Raw genomic sequence first — 23,467 nt, forward strand, 5'->3', positions numbered from 1 at the left:
ATGGTGAGGACGAGAGATGAACCTAATGTGGCACTATATCTCCTCAAGTTATTAGCCTTTCAAGTAAATATTTCGAGAATATATTTCCAAGAAGGATAAAATAGCCCAAGAATATTCGTAAAATATTCCAAAGAAAGTAGGGCCTTCGTCAAAAAGAGGGGTGTCTTAACTGCTATGTTAGTAAGTAAGGAAGAAATTGTTTAAGAGCAAGTTTCTGCATGATAGTGAGACAGGTATGGTCACAAAAAATGGAGAAATCATGATTGGAGGCTTTCAGAATGTGTTTCAGATGATTGATGTACAGGTCAAATGGATACATTGTGTGGATAACGTGCAAGTATTAGGAAAAGGAGGGAAGTATTTTGGATACCTTCCTCATAAAACCTTTATCCAATTTTCTCAACTCCTAATGCCAATATCTGTAATTCTTGACTCGAAATTTGAAGCTATAACGTAGTGGAATGGTTCCATAATAACATTGAAAATATTTTGTAACTTCCATAGTTTATTTACGATTGTTAAGTATTATTTCATTTATACATAACCAACAAAACATTAGTAATAATTACTCGTGATGATTTCTTGAATTGCTTCAGTACATGTACCACTACCTGAAAATCAGGCCTAATGTATGACCGAAGGATTTTGGAAAAGGGGAGTTCAATACGTTCTCATTAGGCGAGGTACCATAGGAATTTTATCTGTGTCAGTATTTCATTGGACTTGTTCTATGGTTCTTTTCTGCCGGTTAATAGTTCACTGACAATGTTTTAGCCACTCTGCATCCATTCAAATCGGCCATCAGAACTTGAAATGCAAATAATATACAATTAAAATACTATTACACAGGAATTAATAAATTATAAAAATCTTTTCGTATGTGTAAAAGAATTAGTAGCTAAATTTCTTTGGAAAATAGAATAAGATTAGGGAATGAGTTTCAGAGGTGGATCTTCTAGGAGAAGACGGTGAAAGGGAAAACAAATGAGTAATAATGGAATGGGAGACAATAAAGGGCTGGTATCGGAGAGGGGGCTATATTGGAGATAAATGGAGCGGGGATAATGGAGAGGGTATATGGAAGAGTTACTACCCACCCCTTCACTTTCCTGCTGCTCCCTATGTTCGAAGATATTTGCATTTGCCTGTCGGACAAATATCAGTCGGAGTAGGATGCTTCGTAGCCTGATAATTAACCAATATTAGCAGACTCTTGTTCTATGTAATTTTTACTGTCTTTTTTGAGAGCTTTGTAAGTAGGTTGGTAGTACACAGATTGCAGATGATGTAGGCAGATAAAAGGAAGGAGCTGTGGGGTTACGAGAGGGTAGGGGTGGTAGATCCCAAATGAGGTCTCGTCGGAGGGAAGTGAGTTGTAGTATGCAGCAGTTGTAGAGGCCAACGAAGTGGGCAGAAAAAATGGTTTCAATGCAGTGCATTATTTATTCTTCCTGTCTTCAATCTCCGTTCACAATTACTGTTCCCCTTGTTCTCTTCAAGTAACTTAGGATATTACTTTTCGAGTTGGCCTGGACGTCAAATTTTATATTGAGGTCATTTCATCTAGTGAAGAGTCGAACTATAGTTAAAGTAGACCTTATCGTTAATGTTGAGAAAATCGCTGACTCTTTGATCTGTTATATTACTTTAAGTCATTTTTTTGGAGTAAAAACAAAATTTTATGCATTAATATTGATGATATCACTCACAAAATGATAATATGAGAGAGTGCCAAATATTTGTGTAATGCTTGTGCTTCCAGAGCCCCATTTTAAAATGCTAATTTTGTCCTAACCATGCACAATAAATTAAAATTTAATTCAAATTGGAATATTTTTACTGACAAAAAAAGTTGTTCAATTTTAATGTTGGTTTCATATGAATTATAAATGAGTGAGTAATATCTGAAATAGGGACAATATGTTAGAGCTCTCGGGACAAATTCTAGTCAGGCCTCTCTCGCCAATGAAGTTAATATCAGATTCCCTACTCCTTTAATCAGCCTATAGGTTATTTTTTCTAGTTAATGAAGGAAAATAATATCTTGCTCATGATTGTTGCTAGATAATCACTGTACAAATTGTCTCCTAAACCCAATTATTGTTAGGGAGATAGTTGGAAATAATTGAGGATTTTCTCGCACGGTACAAAATACAATTTTGTAATTCGAAAAATATATTTCTTGATATTTTCTGGCACGTCTCGTAAAAAAACCACTCCCTTAAACATTCCACATTATTACCTATCATGTCTTCAAATGTTAAGTATGATTCTAAATTAAAGTCATCGTAAGAATTTATTGAAGGAAGGTCCATATGTTGTTCATTTGCAGTTCCGCCCAACATTCTGGACGTGGAGAGCTCCCAGTCTACGGTGGCGGTGCGGGAGAACCAGAACATCACGCTCGTGTGCAAGGCCGACGGCGTCCCGGCGCCCAAGATCATGTGGAGACGAGAGGACGGACAGGAAATCAGCATTGACCGACGAAGCAAGGGTGAGTGTGCTCACGTAATAGATGTGGCGTATAGGACATTTAAAATATGTTTCCATTGCTAAACTTCTTTCCCGTGGTATGCTACGAGTCAAATTCCGGCTGATGTGCTCAAATTCTTACATTTTTAATGTTTATCTTTCTGTTGGGTTCATGGAGCTTGAATTTCTTTTGACAGAAGAAAAATTGATGAGCAAGAGAGCTATGTTTTTAATATAGTTGTAAGTTGTATAGTTGTTGTTGTTACTATTTTGTATGCTTTGTGATAAGTGGTACAATGTTTTTGTTATTTATACTCTTTTCATTTTCAACATATTACCCGTCATTTTCATTAGCAACCTCTAGAAAAATTAAGAGACAACGTTTAATCTCCTTCTAATAAAAACGAATATATATACAGGGTAAACTCATTGATTATTGACTGATTGATTGATTTATCACGAAGACCCTTGATTCTAAACGAACTAGGCTATATCCTTAATAAATTAATTAATTTATGTTAATTCAATATGACGATAATAATAATATTATTTACAAGTAGTTGGAGGCAATCTATTATGAAAGAAGAACTTATGAATATTTTAAAATTTAATGATTTTTTGCTCTCCGAAACCAACGTACAGAAACCGAACCAAACCTTCATTATTTCATCCATTATAATTCTAATATTGTGAAATCACCTTGTGAATTGAAGAGATTTCTTTTAACGTTAGAGTTTTTATTGATTTAGTTTAAATATAGAATGTTTTTAAATACAGAAATTTCTAATTTTAGACAAAATAAAAAAAATGTTGCAAGAATTATTTTATTGAAGAGAAAAAGAATTGTTGCATTGGCCACCTTCGGTGGTGAGGTTTGGTGCACATCAAGAAATATCAATCGTTTCACTCTGTGTCCTCGTGATTTTTTAATTACGTGATTGCGTTTTTGTGTGAAGTTCTTGGAAACCACGACCAAGTGGCGAGGATGCTCTAAAAATAATCGTATCGAAAAAATGCCGTTTACTGCTCAAACCGCACAAAAAAATCAGTGTGGCTAAAATCTTTTCCCTTGTTTTCCGCAAAAAAAATCATTTCCATGAAAATCAATGAAATGAATTCCACAGTAATATATTTTTTCCACTTCTTTGCTTTATTTTTTCAAATCGAATATCTCAGTTGCGTTCCAAAACTTCAAAATCACCAACAAATAAACAATTGATACTGTGACGATGCATGTACATATTAAATTTCCTCAAAATTCTTGATGGCGTAGCGGAAAAATAATAAATGGGATAAGTTCTCTCACTTTAACGGCATATATCCTGTCTTTGAGATTTATAACCGATTTTTATTTTTTTCACATCAAAAAAAGTCACTAAAAAGCGCTTATTTAAATTTCTGTATGGAAAAAATAAATTACCTACCCTTTCGACTTCCCAAATGTGGATGATTTCCTAAAATACAAAATTTTGAAAATAAATAATTGGAAAGTAGGAAGGATATTTCATGAAGGATGGTGACACTAAGCCTATGTTGAATTAAGACTTTTTTAGTATATTTTAGAACTTTGCTGTTGCCCTTCTTGACTATGCAAGTTGAACATACAGTTCAAACACAAAACCTTCCGTAAGGAGCATCTGACAGAAACAGTGCAAGTGTTTTTTTTTCATTTCTCTGTGCAACTGAGCGCGGCATAGACCCTTGGCGCTTGTAGCAGCTTTTTTGTTTTTACAGGCGCTAGGTACCCTTTCCTTTTCGCATTTATGCCAATAGATCAGCGGCAGGTTTTTAGCTAAATTACACAACATAATCGCATAATAAAGAAAAATAAAATCATTAATAGCTAAGTAATTTAGCAAAATAAGAAAAACACCGATCTTATAAAATTCGCATGATATATTCAATTGCATATAATCTTTACTAGCCTAACGAGAATGTTGAATCACACCTTGCTGGATCGGTTTGGGGCTGTTTGACGGGATATAAAGGGGTATAAATGTAGTAATCATTATTCAAGTATTAGACTACGCTAATAATGGTGCTTTAAAGTTTAAAGGTGTACCACTGAGTTATGTCAATACTTAATAATGTTTTTTGACCTGTGCCTATCAGACACATTACGCCTTAACTGAGCAATTCAAATATATCCTGATGAAGGTCAATCGATCTTGATGACGCTCAAATACGTACCCAAGTACAAATATGTTCTATAATTACGTGTGATTAATTATTATGAGGCAATAGCTCGTTTAAGTAATTATTTCAGGAATAAATGACCACCGTACAATAACGCCCTCTACCAACCGTAGCTGTACGCTCCTACTGTCGAAAATTGAAAATTCGCTCGTATTACGCGAATTTCTCCCTGAAAAAAATAAATATAACTTCTCAATATAAAAAGAGAAATTTTTAGAGACATCCCTTAAAATATTCAGCAAGTAATTCAAGTATTTGCATTGCATTTTTGCTTTGCATCTTTTCATCACGACGTAGGGTACTGAGAATTATGAACTCGGTAGGAAATTTGAGGAGAAATAAGTAGAGAATTAAAAAAACAAATTTAATCGGAAAAATGTTAACAATGAATAAAATAATGAAAGGAAATTCATAAAAGATTGAGTTAGTAAAGGATGCTTTCATGGACAGGAATGAGTTAATGAGAGGATCGTTTGTAAGAGTTAAAAGGAGAGAATAGTGAGGAGAATAATCTGGAGTGTAGGGTCTCTCCGTGCAAAGAATGGACGTTAATGGAGGGCGGTGAAAAAAGACTGGAGGCATTTGAAATATTTGTGTGGAGGAGAAAGGAGAAGATGAAGTGGACAGAAAAGAAGGGGAATGGTGTGGGGAGTGCTGGACATTGTGTGTGAGAAGAGGCAGAGGGTTAGGTAAGGAGGGTATTGAAGTTTTGCATGGACATAAATGATTTAAGAGAAATGAAGTTGCTTTGCATCATTTAAATATTACTCTTAATGCATGTATCTTTCCATAACCCTCGAGATTTTTGGACAGAGATATCTAAAAATAGTATGATGATTCGCTTCAATTAAAGCCTGCAATCACAGCATTTGAATTTGGATTCAGAAAAAATGTGCCAAGCAAACGCAAATGCGTGTTTTGAATGGGCATGGGATGCTTAAAACCATGTTTAAGGTAGGAATACTTAGTGCAGGGAAGTAAGAGAATAGGGTTTATAGATAGAGCGAAAGGGAAAAGGCCTTATTGTAAATTGAAGAGGGAATTCCATGATGTGATGGAAGATGGTAGGAATAATTCTCTAAGTCTCAATGCAAACATACCTTAACCGGTGGACCTCTCGAAAAAATATATGAAAATATTCTTTCCCTCTCCTTTAACCTTCCCGCATCATCGTGGTATGTGCCTCGATTCGCCGCGATAATTTTCAACCTAAAATCCGCGTTCACGCTCTTCAGCGGTTTCCACGCGAAAAGCCCATAACCCTTTCCCCCTGTCTCCATTTCCATGAATTCCCTCGTCGTCCCGTTGAAAAAAAAAACTTCTCCTGCCGTACAAGTCCTTCCAAGCATTCCGGTGCCAAGGAGCACCTTCTCGTATGGTGAGTTTCTACCGCTGTGGTCCGGACGGGTTCGTACGGAGGGTGAGGGTCAGGCTCCGGAGGGTAGAGAACGGAATCCATGATATCCCACCATTATCCCTTCGGAAATAGGTTCGAGCCGCTTAAGGCCCTCCCTTTTAACATTTTCAATAGATTCTACTTTCACATCATCACCATAAGTCAACAATACGAATATTGATTTGAGGACTTTCTATTTCGTTTGGCTATCTGCTTACCTATTTTAATTTGCGTATTTTTTTCTCTTATATACTTCATTACTTGTCCCTCGTAACTCGTTCGAGATCATCATTTGCCATTATTCCCTCCCACGCTTTTCCCTCAACGATTGTCTTCATCAGCCCATCATAGCTCATCATGTTACGAATCAAGTTTTCTCTCCAAATATTTTACAGGGTTTAAGTTATTTACACAGTAATAACCAAATATAGCCTTATTTTTGTTCCATTTATGGAATTAATTTTGATATTTTGTTATTTTTGGTGTCTTGTAGACGCCACGTGACAATTTGAGTTACAATACGCTACATACTAACAGCTTTGTGATCGCAAAGTTTTTAAATACGTTTATTATTTAAACTAATAACTATTTAAAGTATTAATTTTTGGATATGTCTTATTGCTACGTATTTTTTCCCGTTATCAATTTGACACCTGAATTAAACTATTATTGCGAAGAATTTACAATGGTTCTCACATTACTTGAGTGAACTTTGGCGGATAATACTACGTTTTCCCCTGTGCTGCGTAACTTTTTGGTGGCTTATTACATTGATGTAGATGCTTGACATAAACTGTAAACATACTCATAACAATTTAGTGGTTGCTTAGAATGACAACTTCCCAATCTGATAGGAGATATTCGGTTCATTTTCAACTGAACGTGCTATCAACATAAATTGTCTTCAAAATCAATTGTACCCCCTGTAGTCAAAAGCATTTGTTACGTTATTTTAAAAATCCTTGCGGTGAGACTGTAAAAAATATTGGAAAAAAAGAAATAAAACTTTGTGGCACGACCCGGGTTTCGTAACTTGGTTACATAGCCAGGTTGAATCCATTGACATCCCCATAATTAAATAATAGTGAACCTAACAAAGTTTTATTTTTTTCCAATATGGAGAAGCTTCATAAAGTAAAGCCTGAAGTTATCAGTTATATTGTGAAAAATAGGTTTGCATTTACTGCTCAAATTAAACATGTTGATATAATTTCGATGAAAGAAAAACTGCAAGAAGCGTCAAAATAAGTAGTATTCAGTCTTTAATTAATACAAATATCTCCATCATTTTTATGCATAAATTTGTTGTCTATTCATGAAATTAAGTATTCAATTAGTATTTATTGTAGTTAAAAGAGTAATTTCTACTTTCGTGTATTTTGTTTGACCATTCCGAAATGGTTTTCTGTGAGACGCCGAGCGAAAAATAGCGTTCCTAAATGTGACGTGAATGACGGAGGGCTAATTATTGTTATAGCTAATGAAATCAACTGATATGGGTGTTACTTGGTGGAACGATGAAATATTCATGGTGAAATAAAACTCAGTACTATTCTACAAACTTTCATTTTAATAGTCCACTAGTTTCGACGTTTATACCGTCATTATCAAGTCTATCTCTATTGAAGAAAGATTTGATGCTTTCCCGGCGAATGATGTGAGTAAACTTCTCTCGGGTTTCCCACCGGGTTAAAGGCTTCATAATGGCCGACGTTTCGAGCTCCGACTCGGCGCTCATCATCAGGGCTACTGGATGATGAAGTCCAGTCCAGTCAGATCATCCAGTAGCCCTGATGATGAGCTCCGAGTCGGAGCTCGAAACGTCGGCCATTATGAAGCCTTTAACCCGGTGGGAAACCCGAGAGAAGTTTACTCTATCTCTATTAGTTAGTCTTGATAATGACGGTATGAACGTTGAAACTAGTAGACTGTTAAAATAAAAGTTTGTGGAATAGCACTGAGTTTTGTTTCACCTTGAATATTTTTATAGCGCTACTGTATTTTTTCCCGTTCAACTATTCTAGTGATCCCCGGGCGAATCTATAACTACAGCGCCAACCCCGCAAAGCCCCGATCAGCCCCTATATGCACGCGCTTCCTTTTTTCATCTCTTGCTTCTCACTCCACTCGTTCTCCCAAATTCCGGACGTGGGATGAAAAGTCCGCCCCCGCTCGCGGCCCAACGAACACTTTCGCTTCCATGTACGGGCCTCACCCCATCGTCTGACAGCCCATCCACCCACCCACTATTCATCCCTCTATCCCGAATTTTTCACCCTTAAACCCTAACATGATCCCTTCCTTGCCCGCGGGGTATTTTTTTCACATTCTGTTGAGAGGAACGTGACGAAAATGAAAGTAAAAGGGTAGAAATCCCATCGCCGGTGGCATGCAAACGTGATCCTGGTTGTTTTGATATTGTTGGACGATAAATTGGACGCACAGCTGATTTAGAAGAAATAAAGTGGCTTCGTATCAATTCACTTATGGCCATAATTTATCTTTCTATCCCCAACTGCAATGAGTGTGTGCATCAGAAATGTATAAAAATAACATTATTATGCGCTTCATTTAAAACCTGCATTCACAGTATTTGAATAGGTATTTTTAATGACGTGCCAAGCAAACGCAAAACTGCTCTATGGTTTGATTTTTTTCTTATCAAGTTTGAGGAGCTCACAGCATTATAACTTAGGTGTTCATATGTACATATAAAGTGTAGGTCCTTTCAAATTGTTTCCTGTTACTAGCATTGTCCTAGCCGTATACTTTTCCAATGGAGATCATTCGCATGCTTGTAACTACCCTTGATTATATTTTTTTAGGATTTTCTTCGTTTTGGTGGGGTTTACACTGTATTGCCTTCAATACTGCATATCCTTTGAATTAAAGTACCGTGCTAGTGTGAGGTTTACGTTGTGAGGTGAGGTTTACGTTGCAGATAATATTGGGACATTAATTATTTTAGCAATTAAACTGTGCGTATTACAGAATGTTCGGAAGCGTAGCAATTTTTTAAATGCATTGAACGTCGTTAACTTCACTCCTCTCATTGAATCTGAATGCTAATATTTCAATACTTTTTTATAATGGCGCATGAAATTATCACTATTTATCCTCGCGACTTATATTTCTACGCGCAGATTACGAGGGATTACTTCTTGATAAGTGACTGGTCCCTCTTATGGGACTCCATTGCACTTGATTTGCCTTTTTTATCGATGTATCCATGAATACCCTACTGCTATGAATACAAGAACATTCAGCGGTATCTCTTGCGCTTATAGCTTATAACCAACCGGATGTCTCATGATCGGAATTTTTACGTGTAACCGTGATATTCAGTCTCTGAAATTTTATTTAATCCATCATTTTGATAGCAAATGTTTGGCATCAAAAGGCGTCACTTTTGGAGAGACCCCGTGTAGATATGAGCTACTTTAGCCCAGGTCTTCTTCCATCGCCCTCGCCTTCCTTCCTTACTCTCTCCATCATCATTGTGTCCTCCCACAACCTTCTACCCTTCCGAATCTTTACTCAAACCTCTCCCCAAATACATACCTATCTTATAAATTTCAAAAGTGTGTTGCAAGCGCAAAGTTGAAGTTCGAGAGGAATTTCTTTCATTGAGCACCTGTATATACCTGCGAATAATGTTGTTGCAAGCATTGCTTTTTGTGTAAGTATTATGTGTATTCATTTAGTTTTCTTTTCTTTGAAATGTTTCTGGTTTATTTACCATGATGCATTTATTATGCAAAATAAGGTTATAGCTAAAAGTAATTCACTTAGTAAGTAGAGAGGGAAGAAATTTCTCTCTGAGGATGTTGGCATTTATAAAAAAAATGAATTGGTGGGTCCCAAGTCTCGCGAGCATTGGCTGCGATGTAAGCACCTCATTTCAACTTTACGCTACGACCAGCCATAGCAATGTGAAGGAATTGTCGACAGATGAAACGGTCTTAGATAAGTTACATTGAGTGCATTTAAAGTGCGAAAAATATATTTTGGTATATTTAGCTCTGCAGCCTACCCATAAAATTTGACCTCAAAAGCTACCACAATCAATGGGTAAAGATTGGACATTGGTACTTCAGGTACTAATTTTCATATTTCGATACTAATGTTTATTTATGCATGCCATTATTGAGCTCAAATTATGACAATTTTTTGTTTCAATAACAACATTATTTCAGCTCATTAAATATTTCTCTCTCATAAATTTAATACAGGCTACAAAGTCATGACCACAGAGAATGAAACAAGTTTTTGGATGTGTTATGGATTATATTTCAATTTTATGAAGATTTTATTAATAATACTATAAATTAGGTAGGTGTACATTGTCACTATTTGAGAAAACTTGGTGCCTCTATAATGGCCAAAAGCTATTCCAGAATGGCATTTCTTCACTTCGTCGGAATTTGGACTTAAACTTATCAAGCCTTACTGTAAATTCTAGATCGCAGTTATTACTGGAAAATTATAAAATATTAATATTATTTTGATCTGAGTTCCGTGTCACCTTTGCTTTCTCTATGGGGACTCACCCACATTTCGTATGCCTATTCCCGGCTGACCGGACGTACAGGGTAACACATCATCTCTTCTAGGTTTAGTTTCATTTCCTCATGGGGTAAGATAAGGGGAGGCTGGGAGAGGATGACTACCCAGAAGTGCTGCGAGCGGCTCCGATTACGGGGCGAGGTTGAACAAGGGTGACCGTGCTTCATTGAACTGCCCAAGTGTCACACGGATAAGGATTTATGTGCTTGTCGCAAACTCAATTCCCATTCTGCTCATTTTATTTAGCTCCCCTCGTATGCACTCTCAACCGGAAATTCATTTATTTTATATTCAAACCGAAAAATACCATTCCGGATAGTGGCCTAGCCAGGAATTTTGTTCAGGGGGAAGTCCAAAACCAGGGGGGGAAATATTTTTAAAAACTGGGTACTAAGGAGAGGCTTTTAAAATAATTTTAACGCTTATCATAATCGAAAGAATCTCATTTTTCATAGAATTCTCTTGTGAATTCAGATTTCTCGATATTTGGTTTTCTTTTGTGAGTGTGCTTTTATATTTCGGGGGGGGGGGGGGGGGGGGTCCAGACCCCTCGTATCCCCATCTCGCTACGCCACTGGTTTCGTGCTGTTAATATACTTTTTTCACCGTCTTCTTGTCACTTTTTTTAACTGGCTTCGCCCTGCGAGTTAGTTGTTATTTCCTACGCACATATCGAGAGTTTGCAAGGAAATTGGGCCAGCGTCAGCTGCTCTTGCACTATCTCCTCATCAAATCTTTTATCTTGGAATCGCGGAGAAAGGGACATTCTTTTTCTTTCTTCAAAGAACTTCTTTCCATCCAGATTTATTTTCTTTATATCCAATTCTCCCTCCAAAGCACTTCGGTTGACGCGGGTGCAAACAAGTATACAAAGGCAGTGGTGGCCAAACCTGACTTTCTGGGCTGACAAATTGACGTTCAACCGTCATTATGAGTCAACGATCCGAATGTTTATGTTTGACTAATCTATCCACTCCTCTTTATTCTTTGCACACCTCTTTACAAATGCGTCTTTATTCTCTTTTGCGTCTTTTACAACTTGACCTATGCATATTATTACTATGCATAGTATTGCTATGGGCCGTTTTTGCCTTTCTTTCAGTCCAGTTGTCTTTCAATGATTGTCTTTATCAGTCATTTATGCCTCATGGTGTGACTGGTACAGTTGTCCTATCTTCCTCACAGGGTTTTTAGAAGAGTTCTCTTTTCTTCCTTTCTTCGTAGCACTCTTACATTACTTACCCTATCTATCGATTTTATATTCCTTTTTTCATCGATAGCATATCTTCTATCGTGCCCCGCTTTTTCTTGCTACCATAATAAAAACGTACGTACACGGAGCATGTGATGAACCCTTTCCTCATCATGCTTTTTGATTTAGCTTTATAGACATGAGAAAGCATTGACAATTGTAAACAATAAATTGGCATTGAAAAATTTAGGCGGTAAACTGGCATGTGCTAAGTAAAATTTTTACATGTTGCTGAACTGGAGCTGGTTTAGATTTTGTAGGTTTGTTGCTTGTGTGTACCGTGGTATTAAAACAAAAGGAAAAAGAGAGCCCGACATAATTTTTCGCCAAATTAGACTGAGTAACGTTTAAGTTGCTTGCATAAGTAATTAAGAACATACATCCTTCACAGCGACATGGAGAAAATCTACTAAGAACCTCACTTTACTTCTAAGTCAGGCGGAAGACAATAAAAAGGGTGATATTTTAATGTTAATTATTTAATTTATGAATACCGGGTCTAGCCATGGTGATTTTTGGATGAGAAAGTAAAAGGAAGGTGCTATTTCGTACTCGTCCGACTGCACCTTGAATATGCAGCGAGTGTATGGGATCCGGTTCAGAAATACGTAATCCGTGAAGTGAATAGCATACAAAGGAAGATTGCGCGGCTCGTCAAAAATTGCTACGGGCGTATTTACAGCGTTACCCATATGTTAAATAAATTAGGGTGGGAGCCGCTGGAGACTCGGAGGCTGCGCGCCAGGATTAGATTGCTTGTACAATTGAGAATGGATATCCTTAATGGTGACACGGAGAACATGATATGAGAGCCCCACTATATTTCCAGGTCGGATAGAAGCGATAAATTTAGAGAGATGTTTTCCGAACGGATGGATCTGGGAATTCATTTTTCCCCCGAACCATAAAGGACTTCAATAGATGCTAGTCCCAACTTCGTTAAAGCACTTCCTTTTTATGTGTTAACGGCTGGTGTCCTAACACCCCCTGCCACAAGCCTTTTAAGCCACTTGGGGGGTATTATGTAAATATAGATATCTTTATGGAGTCACCCTCAATGCACAAATTGCGCCAAAAATCACAGAGATGATAGCTTGATAAAATGATTTTTCTCTCTGGTTTTAGTAATTCGTTATTCCCCCAAACAATGAAGGACTTCTTGACATACCAGCTTGGATCAGTATTAAGATATTCCCAACACGGCCTTTCTTTTCTTATAAACGGTTGTTTTTCAAACAACTCCCATCACAAGTCTATTGAGGCGGCATTTGGATTTTATGTATATGTGGATGATCAAAATAGTGCTCTGTGACGTGTTTGAATTTTATTCTACAGCGTTGACCTGAAGAATTGATTTCGTGGGCACGAAAATTTAAAATAATACTACCATGTTGATTACTCTCGAACGTGATTAACTGATTTGTGGACTGTATATTACTGCTTACTTTTACAATTAATTCGATCCAAGTCGAGCCAAGCTGACGCATGCCACTCACCGATCCGGCTCGCACCGCGGGCAGGCGTTATTTGATAAAGCATAATGTAGGAGTATGTTGATTAAGTGATGTTCGAGGTGGGTGGTTTTTAATCTCAGGAAAATGTTTAAATAAATAAAAACTAATGGAAAAATAGGGGTTAATTATTTTTTCTTTTTGAGCATATAGAAAATTACATTTAGCATGATAATAACATGGTTCATGCCTTAAAACCTTAACTTGGAAAGTTAATATCAAATATTTCTCTGAATGTCAAATAAGCTATATAGCAAACTTCAGTCTACACCCAATATCAACATTATGGTAATTATGTAAAAGTAAATTATTGGTATCAACTTAGTGAGGGAATAATATTTCAATTTAAAAAGAAGACAAGGTAACTTCATCATTCCAAGGAAAGAAAAACAAATATTTTCCTCGGAGTGTCAATGACACCCCCCGAGCGTTATATTTACGTTATATATATTTCGTCACGCGCTCTCTCCCGGGTTAAAACACAGGTAAATGTTTAAATAAATAAAAACCAAGGGTTATTTTTATCGATGCTGACCGAGGGTGGATTTAGTGGAAGTGGATGAGAAAGGGATTGAGAGGAAGAAGAGCCGAATTTCCCTCTCCTTCATTGGCAATCCGTCAATTTCCTTCTCTCGGACGTATCAACTCCGGAGTGAGGAGTTGCGCCACTAGGGGGAGTGAAGGTGGTGGGGGAATATACGTAAAAAGGGGCACAATGCACCCGAGACCTTGATTAGATGCTCAATCATTTAACGGTTTATCCGCTCTTCAACATTTCACCCCTTTCCTCGGCCAGAAGGGAGGAAAAGAGCGTTTCTGAGGTGGAAGAGGTAACTATTTCCAGTGAAGGAGGACCTTAGGCTTACCATCGTCTCAACCATGAATATTACACAAAAGGATCCTCAAGTCGGCCTCTAAATGTGTTGTCAACCACCGCGCATTTAAATGGGTTACAAAAGTCGCCACTCATGTCGCTAACGGACAAACTGATCATAGTTTCTCGGGAAAATAAAATATAATTAGGAGACCGATATTTATATTCATGATGATATCACTTATCAAATTCATTACTTTTCAATGCAATTCCTCGCATTTGCAAACGCCATTCTGCATAGTATTGTGAAAAAGTGGATTTGCACTCATCACCGCGCCGCGGACATTTTTGAAAGCCGGTTCAAAAAAGACAGAAGCGGCAGCAGAAATCAGCCTACTGGTTGATGAAATTGGGCCTCCCTTATGCAGTCCTCTTGGTCTCAACCTGCTGCTAGAAAAACTGGGGATTTTGGGGACGGTAAGGGGTTATTGTGAAGGCCGGCGACGTGATGCAGCGTGGGGAGTTGTATCCTTGGATATTTTGGCGCGGGGCGACAGCCTGAAATTTCTAGGCTACACTGCTAATTATAGGATGTATTTTATTTCACCTGTCCTCCACTTCTCCATCCTGGAAATTGCTTGTCTCTAATTGTCTATTTCTAATACATCATCTCGCGTGGAAAGTACGAATCTGACTTTTCCTTCTCCAAATTTGTTTTTATTTTCTACTTTTGACCTAACTCTTATTGTAGTAATGAGCTGAATTTGCCTCTTCGAATTTATACGACGTATATGAAACTTCCATGAAACGATCAATGTCTATCGCTTGATTTTTTTCATCGGAGTTTTGAATTTTCATTGAAAACAATAATTTTTCCATTATTTGCCTGAAAAGTTTTATGATTGATGCGTTATAATAAAGTAGAAGAGGATCTAATGACGAATATAACTAGAATTGAAATAATTTACATACGGTTGAAATTTCATCGTATTGAACCGCAATATAACAGCACTTATCCCTTCCATTGCCGTAGTGTTCATGCATGAAACCGTGCTATATGAGTTCTATCGTATGCTTTCAATGACTATTACACATAGAACCACCTTATCTGAATGTGCCTTTAAAATAAAAAAATTTGGATCGCTTTAAAATTCAATTTAAGTTGGAAATATTTGCGAAATTTGAGCGTTTCAAAATCAAGTTAGTCTATGTAATTATAGGCACAGAATTTAAGAATTTTTAAGAGTTTTTGAAAGTAAAATAAATTGGGCTTTCAATTGATGCGTAGATTGGCTGCATGTTAGTCAAAAACTTGTATTTTTATAGAACATGGTATTTTACTAACAAGGGCAACTATGTACACAAAATTTGAAAGGAATCGGGGAGGTTTTTGCTTGGCAATGCCCTAAAGGCTAAAACTACTTGGAATGATTCGATGGTAAATAATTTACCATACCATAGGCATTTACCATAGGTGACATCATGGCACGATTTCAATGAATAACTTAAGCGCTATTACATCGGCAGAGTTCTACGCACAACGCCAAAAGGGAATGATGGAGGCATTTATTTTGCAACTTGTTGTGTCGCAAGAGGACCTCTTCTCCGTGAACCACTCTGTTTAGTGTTCAAGCTCTCTCGCAGCACTCAAATACAGTCGAATGTGGGCGTGGATAAGAGGAGTGTAGGCTCAAAGCTAAAAATTCTCTTCAACCTTTCATAAGTCCCCGCCACAATAGCCACCCTCCCGTGCACTGGACTCTCTTGCCTTTGATCATGCATGTGTTTAATCGCTGTGGTGGAATCCCATCTCCGTTCCCTGCTCCCCTTGGCAACAACCCACTGGCTGCATCTCTGAGTTTTCGTACCTTGAAACATGCTTACGTGAATCAAATGGGAGGGATTTTTGTATTTCCACAGTATCTCAGTACCCAAGCAATTTGCCTCACAAATATCTACAATATCTATTATATCTCTGCCAATAGATTTATTTTCATTATTAGATACGTAACTGTGACTGTAAGATTAAATAAATTTAAAAAAATCTCTGTGATTTTTGGTGAAATGGGAGCAAACTAATTATTCTCTGCGCACAACAAGTGAAAATTGGTTATTAGTTTGCGAGTTTTCATGCTGCCTATTCAAAATACATTTGCCGAATAAAGACTTATAAATTGGCCTAAGTAATCATTCATCACGGAATTTAAAATATTGATTGGAAACTGAAGCTTTTGAAGCTTGTAACGTTTTTTATTTTCTCTTGAATGCACTTATAAATATTTTTATTGCACTTTAATAACAAACTCGGGAGCAGAGAGACAACCGTAAACCACAACTATTACCACCCAACTCCCCATTACACACCATCCCGCGCCGTCCACAGCAATCGCCCCACTCCACCTCTGCTGCATGTTACTTTCCGCTCCATTGTTCTCCTTCTATCCATCGTCACACCAAAATCCAACTCAAAACAACTAAAAAATAAGTGTAACAAGGTTCAAGTTTTCAGTAAAAGTAAGCTACAATTTCTCTTCTGAAATTTATAGTGGTGGTCTCTTTAATAAGCAATAGTGCCGAATGATGGAATTAGCCTCAAAATACTTAAACATCATTTTAATATCTCCTTAGTATTACCTTTCTTTTTCGCTTCAATATAGAATACAAAAGTAAATGGTAGGTTCCAGATGCAGGTGATTGCGTATCCTGCGAAAGAATAAGATTTATTTAAGTATTTATTTAAGTAACTAACTTTCGCAAACTTTAGATTAACTAGCGGATTAAACGTTTGATACTTAGTGCCCAGGTGTAGGAAATTTGCGCTTTGCAAAATGTATGTTACTGTTAATGTCCACGGTTATTTAACGATTCTTACAGTGAAGAACCGATATCGAAAACTACCGTCAAATTCGTTGAATGACTTCATCCACCCAGAATGAGCATCGAAAATGACCCGGTAGAGAACCCGAGAGGAATCCCTTTAAGACCAAAAACGGTTCAACATTCTCAAGGTTAAGAGGGATGAACGTGAGGATTATTTAGAGATCACAGTTTGAGTGCTGCGAAAATTGGATGGGACTTACCTGGCTGAAGAGGTGGAATTTTCCTGGTTTCCACGGATTTCACGTGGAATTAACCACTTTAGGTTCGCAGAATCACCTCTGTAAATTGCTATCGAAACCTCCATCAGTAATCGTCATCAGGGCAGTGAAATATTGCTACTTCCACTTTTCAGCCCTTATGAAAGAGAAAATATTTTGTTCGTGCGCATGCCTACTCTGTTTTCAATAATAATTGGCTCATTGATAATTACAGTGAAAGGAATGGAGTTTACAAAAAAAACTCTGGCGGGGATGGGTTATAATGAAACTTTCATCAAAATACGTCCTCAGGTGCATATGTGGAATCACCAGCTCATATTACTGAACTTACCCTTGCGTTAATTCCAGCTTGGATAAATAAATGTCATGTTCTAAAGTTATTAAAATTTTAATTATGAGGAAATGATCGTATTCATTCGAGCGAAGTCAAGGATTCCGACCATGGGAATTGCTGTAGCTGGAATAACTGCACTACAGTAGGGAAGCTGTGACTTCAAGGGTCTATTAAGTGCGACTAGGAGGATTTCCCTCAGGTCAGCGATGATTGAAGCTTGAAGAGGGGTTATTTGTACACAACTCTTATAGCGGTTGTTTCAAAATAAATAGCATGATTTTAAATTTTCCCAATATTTATTATTCTAAAACTAAAGCTACATGTCATGAATTTATCAAACGCAATGGTAACTCAGACAGTTTTACATATAAGCCTTCAATTTTTCATTGTAAGCATCATTCTTCACACGGCACACGTTAGGATGATATGCAAGTTCCTCCCAGCCGTAGATTGGTGTCTCTCGAGTAATTGTTGGAACACCTGCTTCAATTTTGTTTCTTGATTCTGAGAGGGCAGGTATAGTGGAGGCGCGGATATTATTACCACCTGGAGGGTCAAAACCAACTTATTGATGAACGTACATTAACAGAAACTACATATTCCGTAATGCGAGTGGCATTTCCTTATGTTGATTCCATGAAATCTTGCCCAAAATACGAATTACACAGATTCCGTATTGGAAAATCGTTAAAAACAAACAGCTTACTGTTCAATTGTCGCCTAATATGCCACTTGAACTATTTAACAGATGGCAACGAAAACATTGGATGCATCTGCGCTATATGTGTAGCACAAATATTACAAGAGAGGATTCTCAAATCGTCCTCTAAATTTGTTGCCAACTACCGCGTATTTTAAATGGTTTCACAAAAGTCGCTGACGGACATGTTGATCCGAGTTTTGCGGAAAGATGAGCTATAATGAGGGGTAATAACGGAAATTAATATACATGATGATGCGATTTATGAAATTCATTACTTTTCAATGTTTTTCCTCGCAATCACAAGCATTATACTGCAAAATATTCGAAAAAGTATTGCACTCCTCACCGCACCGCGGACATTTTTGAAAACCGTTTAAAATGCGACCGAAGTGGCAACAGAAATTAGCCTTCTATGGGATGCAATTGGGCTTTCTCTATGCAGTGTCCTTGATATGGACTATGAGTTTGAAGCTTTCTATCAAAGCTACTGCTCTTTACAGGATATAACTCAGTCTCCTATCGTGGAGGCACGATCAGCGGCTTCATTTGTTCTGTGGAAGCACGTTCACTGGAAAAAATAAAAGAAATAAATGAAAAAAGATAATTTCATTGCTCTTTAATACGCCTCTGCGGTACCAATTACGGTCGCACATTTTCTCTTCTCAATTTACGGCTCTAATTACTCTCCGTTTCATTCATCAGTATTAAACCGTCATCTCCCCTAAGTGAGCTACATTGTGTACTCTCTGCAGTTTTTTAAATTGTGTTTACATTCTCTATCCACTTTCCTGCCACACCTTAGGATGTTTTTTTTGCTCTGTGATGTTGCAGTATTATTCTTTTACCCGTAGACAGGATTTTCACTTTTTTATTTTCACTCTTCAGAACGTCCCCAATGCATTTTCTACTATACATTAAAAATTTCTAAGAAGTCTACACGTGGTCGCATAGCGAGTGACTCACTCCTTCATTCATAGAGGAGCCCGTCATGACCACCGCGAAAGAGTCATCGGCAGCTTTGTCCAGGCCACAGCTTACGTCTCTTACACGCAAAGAATGAGGTCGTTCATCGAGAACCGAAGTCGTAATTTTTTTTATTTAATTTGCCTTTATTGCATTTTTAAATCAGGACGTTCAAAGCTAAATGGCTTGTCAGAAGGTTCCGTAGTATTCATATCAGCGGCACGTTGCATAGTGGAAAATGATATTAGCATGTATTAAACAGAACTCAAAACACATCTCATTGCGATGATATGAGTAAAATAAATCATAAATGATCACCAAAATGTAACATATTCATAAATATATTGCTTAGTTTTAAGGGATTAAAAATTCACAATATTATTAATTAGCCACTCCTTAATACCTACTTTTTTATTTCTGACATTCTTTTTAAATTTATCAATTGCTTAGGCATATAATTAGAAGTAAAGGTATGTAGTAGGTAAGCAACCTTTTTCCATATAAATTTTGATAATTATAAGTTATCATAATGTGAGCATTTCTTTTAGACCCGCTGGGCGTTGACGGGTTAAATAATTTATCTGCAGTTAAAAAATTGTATTCATTGAATTAATACGGAAAAGTAAGATAGGAAAATCACGGCTGAAAATATAAATCATCCCCATTAAGCCATTCAATATTATCTGTAAAATAATAAGGTGAATGAATCCGCCCATTTCTCATGAGTTGATGATGTTATTGGATCTCTGTTTCGTTACATTATCAAGGGTGATGCTTTCATGAAGAGATGGAATTGCTTACAGTGGCTGCAACGCAATAACTCGCTTCATATGAGTTTATGACGTCATCGACCAAACTGCGAAAGGAATTAGCTATTTTTCGTCATATTTTCTGTGGTCACGAAAGGAGTAAAAATATTCCAGAAATGGTTTAAAAACTCTATGCATACTTTTATTCAACCCTAGATACTTTTAGTTTCCTCTTAATGAGAATGAACATGTACAATTTGATGATTTGAAGAAAAAGAAACATTTGTTATGCATCATGAAACTTAAATGCGCCACTTTTTCAAGTAGAATGATGTTCAATACCTATCTGAAAATCATATTTAGGTTCAAGTTTTATTTAATGTAAGATTGCAAGATTTAACTTCATTCCATCAAGAAACCATTTCGTGAAGTAACCCCCTATATCATTTGTTTATGTAAATTTTGTTTAGTCACGATATAATTTTCATCGGTTGAAATGCGTACACATTACCAAATTAGACAACATAGATGCTACGCTGCACTATTTTTTCAGCCATTGTTTTTTTCTGATTGGCAAGCTTTTGGCTTAAGACTTCGCTGCCGTCTGAATGCATCCGGCTACCCATTGGTTTTTCTACCCATTGGTTTTCCTCGTTTTGATTGACGTGGAAGAGGGGATGATGTGACGCAGTGTTACCGAGCAGAAAAGGGGCATGGCTGCCAACCGTCCGGATTGTTTATTATTCATATTGCAACGGCCTACTGCAGATGCCCAGAGTGTGATTAAGCGGGAAACTGCGCGTTGAAGGGAAAAGAAGTAGGAATACCTACGGTTTGAACAAAACTGCCCGTTAAAATATCTTCGATCGACGTTTCTTGGTGATAATATTAAGAATTTTTTTATATTTTCATGAATATGGGAAGCTCAATGGCATAATAATACTAAAAATTAAACATCATACCGATTATTGTCTCTGCCACAAAAGTAATGCCTCTCTCAATAACCTGTGCCTAAAAAATATCGGATTACCAAAAAACTTGTTCCTTATGGTACAAAAATAAGCAAATAGAATACTTGACGAATTTTCAGAAAATTTTGAAAATCATAATAAAAAGACGAAGGTGATTGGGGTAATTCGTGACGTGCTTAAAACTAGCAATAATATTGTGAGAAAAAAATAAAAAAACGACAATGATGATAATAAAGAAATAAATTTTACTGGATATATGAAACTCATTTGAAGACTATATAAATACATATTAATCAGGCAGTAAAAGTACTACAAAAAAATCATACGACACTTTATATAACTTTGTTAAACAGGAAAACGAAGATAAAATATTCTTATGCTAATTCAAATATCGACTTCAAAGTTTTACAAATGAAAAAAATACTCTTTTTATTAGATCAGCAGCAAGATACTATAATCACCACTTTCACATCCCAATAGTAATTTTCAGTATTATGCAGTGCACCATAGTACAGCAATCGAAATAAATTGGATACATATGAAAGCATGTAGATAACAAATTCTTCATGCTAACGTAATAATCAAGTTTCATGAAAATAAAATGAAAATAAACATTCCTGTAGGATTTTTTTGACGATATAAGGGTTGTTAATTGCAGCTTCAAGGCTTAAAAAAAAACAAAGTGAACGAAAACATCATGTATGTACTCATTGTTATGAAATCAAATATCCTTTTTTAAAACTGTTTGTTAACTATACTTTTTTAGAATGTTATTCACAATTGAAAAATGTTCAATAGTGGAAGTTATGAGCCAATGAGAAGAACGAAAAGCAACAAAACCACAATTTTCGTAGCAAATATTGAAAATACATGGCAGGCATTTTACGGTGTTTTTGCCTTCAGTATTCCCTGATTTAATTCGAAAATTTGATTCATATATTCCTCTCCACTCCACCATTTCAGGCACTGTTGAGTTGTGGCGGTGTTAATTGTCGTGCATTCCAGGACTCAGACTTATGAAGTCCACTTTGGCGGCTCGTGAACCCTAATTTAATTAATTAATTATCAAGGAGACTACCTAGTTATATATTTATAGGAGATATAACTCACTTAACTTTATTATTCCGGCCCTGGGTTTCGACAGTAAGTAGTTGAAATCCAGGGTGTGAATAATAAACTTTTGTGGAACAATAAAAAGTGAGTTATTTTGCCCTTTAGATATGTAGAGCCACCAAGTGAAGCCTGACTACGTGATATATATTTCTCTATCACCCTATCTCTTATAAAAACTCCATCTTCAGTCCCTTTTTTTAACTCTGCAGAAGTCCCCCCTCTTCCACTGCATCCTGATGAATTCGTAAACGTGAACTGAACATCATGAGAGTTCTACTGCACTTAACTGCGTCCCGCATGCATATTTATGCCAAATCTCCTCCTCTTCCTCAATCAATTCCGGGATTTTTTCGCCCTCCTTCGCCGTGGCTCAAGAGTGTAGCATCTTTACTTTGCTATCCATCTGCCTTCCGGGTATTTTCTTTCGCCATCTTCTTCCTACTCATACCCCTCTCACTTCCTTGCTCCTTTGCAGTGCGCGTTAACGTAACCCTTTCGTAAAAATTTCATGGAGACTTTAAATTATTTCATCTTCGTTTCGTGGAAATGGCTGCAAGATCGTAAAACCGAGGAGAGGGAATTTTCTGAGATTAGCCCAATGAGGGTCATGAATAATTAACTATTTTTACGAGGCGCGGTCGCGGCAGAAGGGCGATTAATATTTTTAACTATCCGAGCTGAAAATTATTCATATTAATAAGATAGAGATGATTTTAGCAATTTTCCATACTAATTTATTTACTCAACCGGTTTGACCATATAATCGTCATTCTCAAGAGCTGCCTCTGTCACCATCATGAGTCAGCTCTTGAGAATGGCATGTAAAGGTTGAAACCGGTGGAGTCAATAAATACGTGTAGAAATTTTCCGCTACTGTTTCTATTTTATTGCAATGAACTTCCACTAAGTAAACTCGTTTACCTGGCTTCATACTGTTTCTTATTTTTGCAAGTTGGAATTGAGTAATTCAATTCATTTAAATAATTCCACGTTCTATGTCCGTGAGTTTCTCCTGAATCAATGGTTTGTTATGTCGGAAGGCACCATTCCATTTAGGCATCCGAGCGTATTCATGGTGACTTATGTAATCACTGCCTCTTTAGTACTTAAATTTCGCATATGAGTCGCTAACTCCGAATAGGCATCACGTCCAAGTTGGACGATTTTCCTTTTTTTTTCTTTAATTTGTTGCTACGTGCAAGACTAAACGTTTCCTACTAAAAGGGAACGTGTCATAATAATATTACCGAGTATATGTTACCATGATATTATTTCTTTTGGTAGCAAACGTTGAGTCTTGCACCTAGCAGCAACTTAAATAAAAAAAGA

At 36.9% G+C, this 23,467-nt stretch overlaps 1 protein-coding gene across 2 annotated transcripts in view; it reads left to right on the plus strand.

Moving 5' to 3' along the window:
• LOC124165658 (lachesin-like) overlaps nucleotides 1–23,467 on the plus strand; it is a 411,583-nt gene that overhangs the window by 302,813 nt on the left and 85,303 nt on the right. For both annotated transcript variants that reach the window (XM_046543134.1, XM_046543135.1), the window contains exon 4: nucleotides 2,333–2,494. In XM_046543134.1, the coding sequence (XP_046399090.1) occupies nucleotides 2,333–2,494 (162 nt within the window). The remainder of the gene's footprint in view (nucleotides 1–2,332; nucleotides 2,495–23,467) is intronic.

This window comes from Ischnura elegans, chromosome 9 (genome assembly GCF_921293095.1).
Source record: "Ischnura elegans chromosome 9, ioIscEleg1.1, whole genome shotgun sequence".
Lineage (NCBI taxonomy): Eukaryota > Metazoa > Arthropoda > Insecta > Odonata > Coenagrionidae > Ischnura > Ischnura elegans.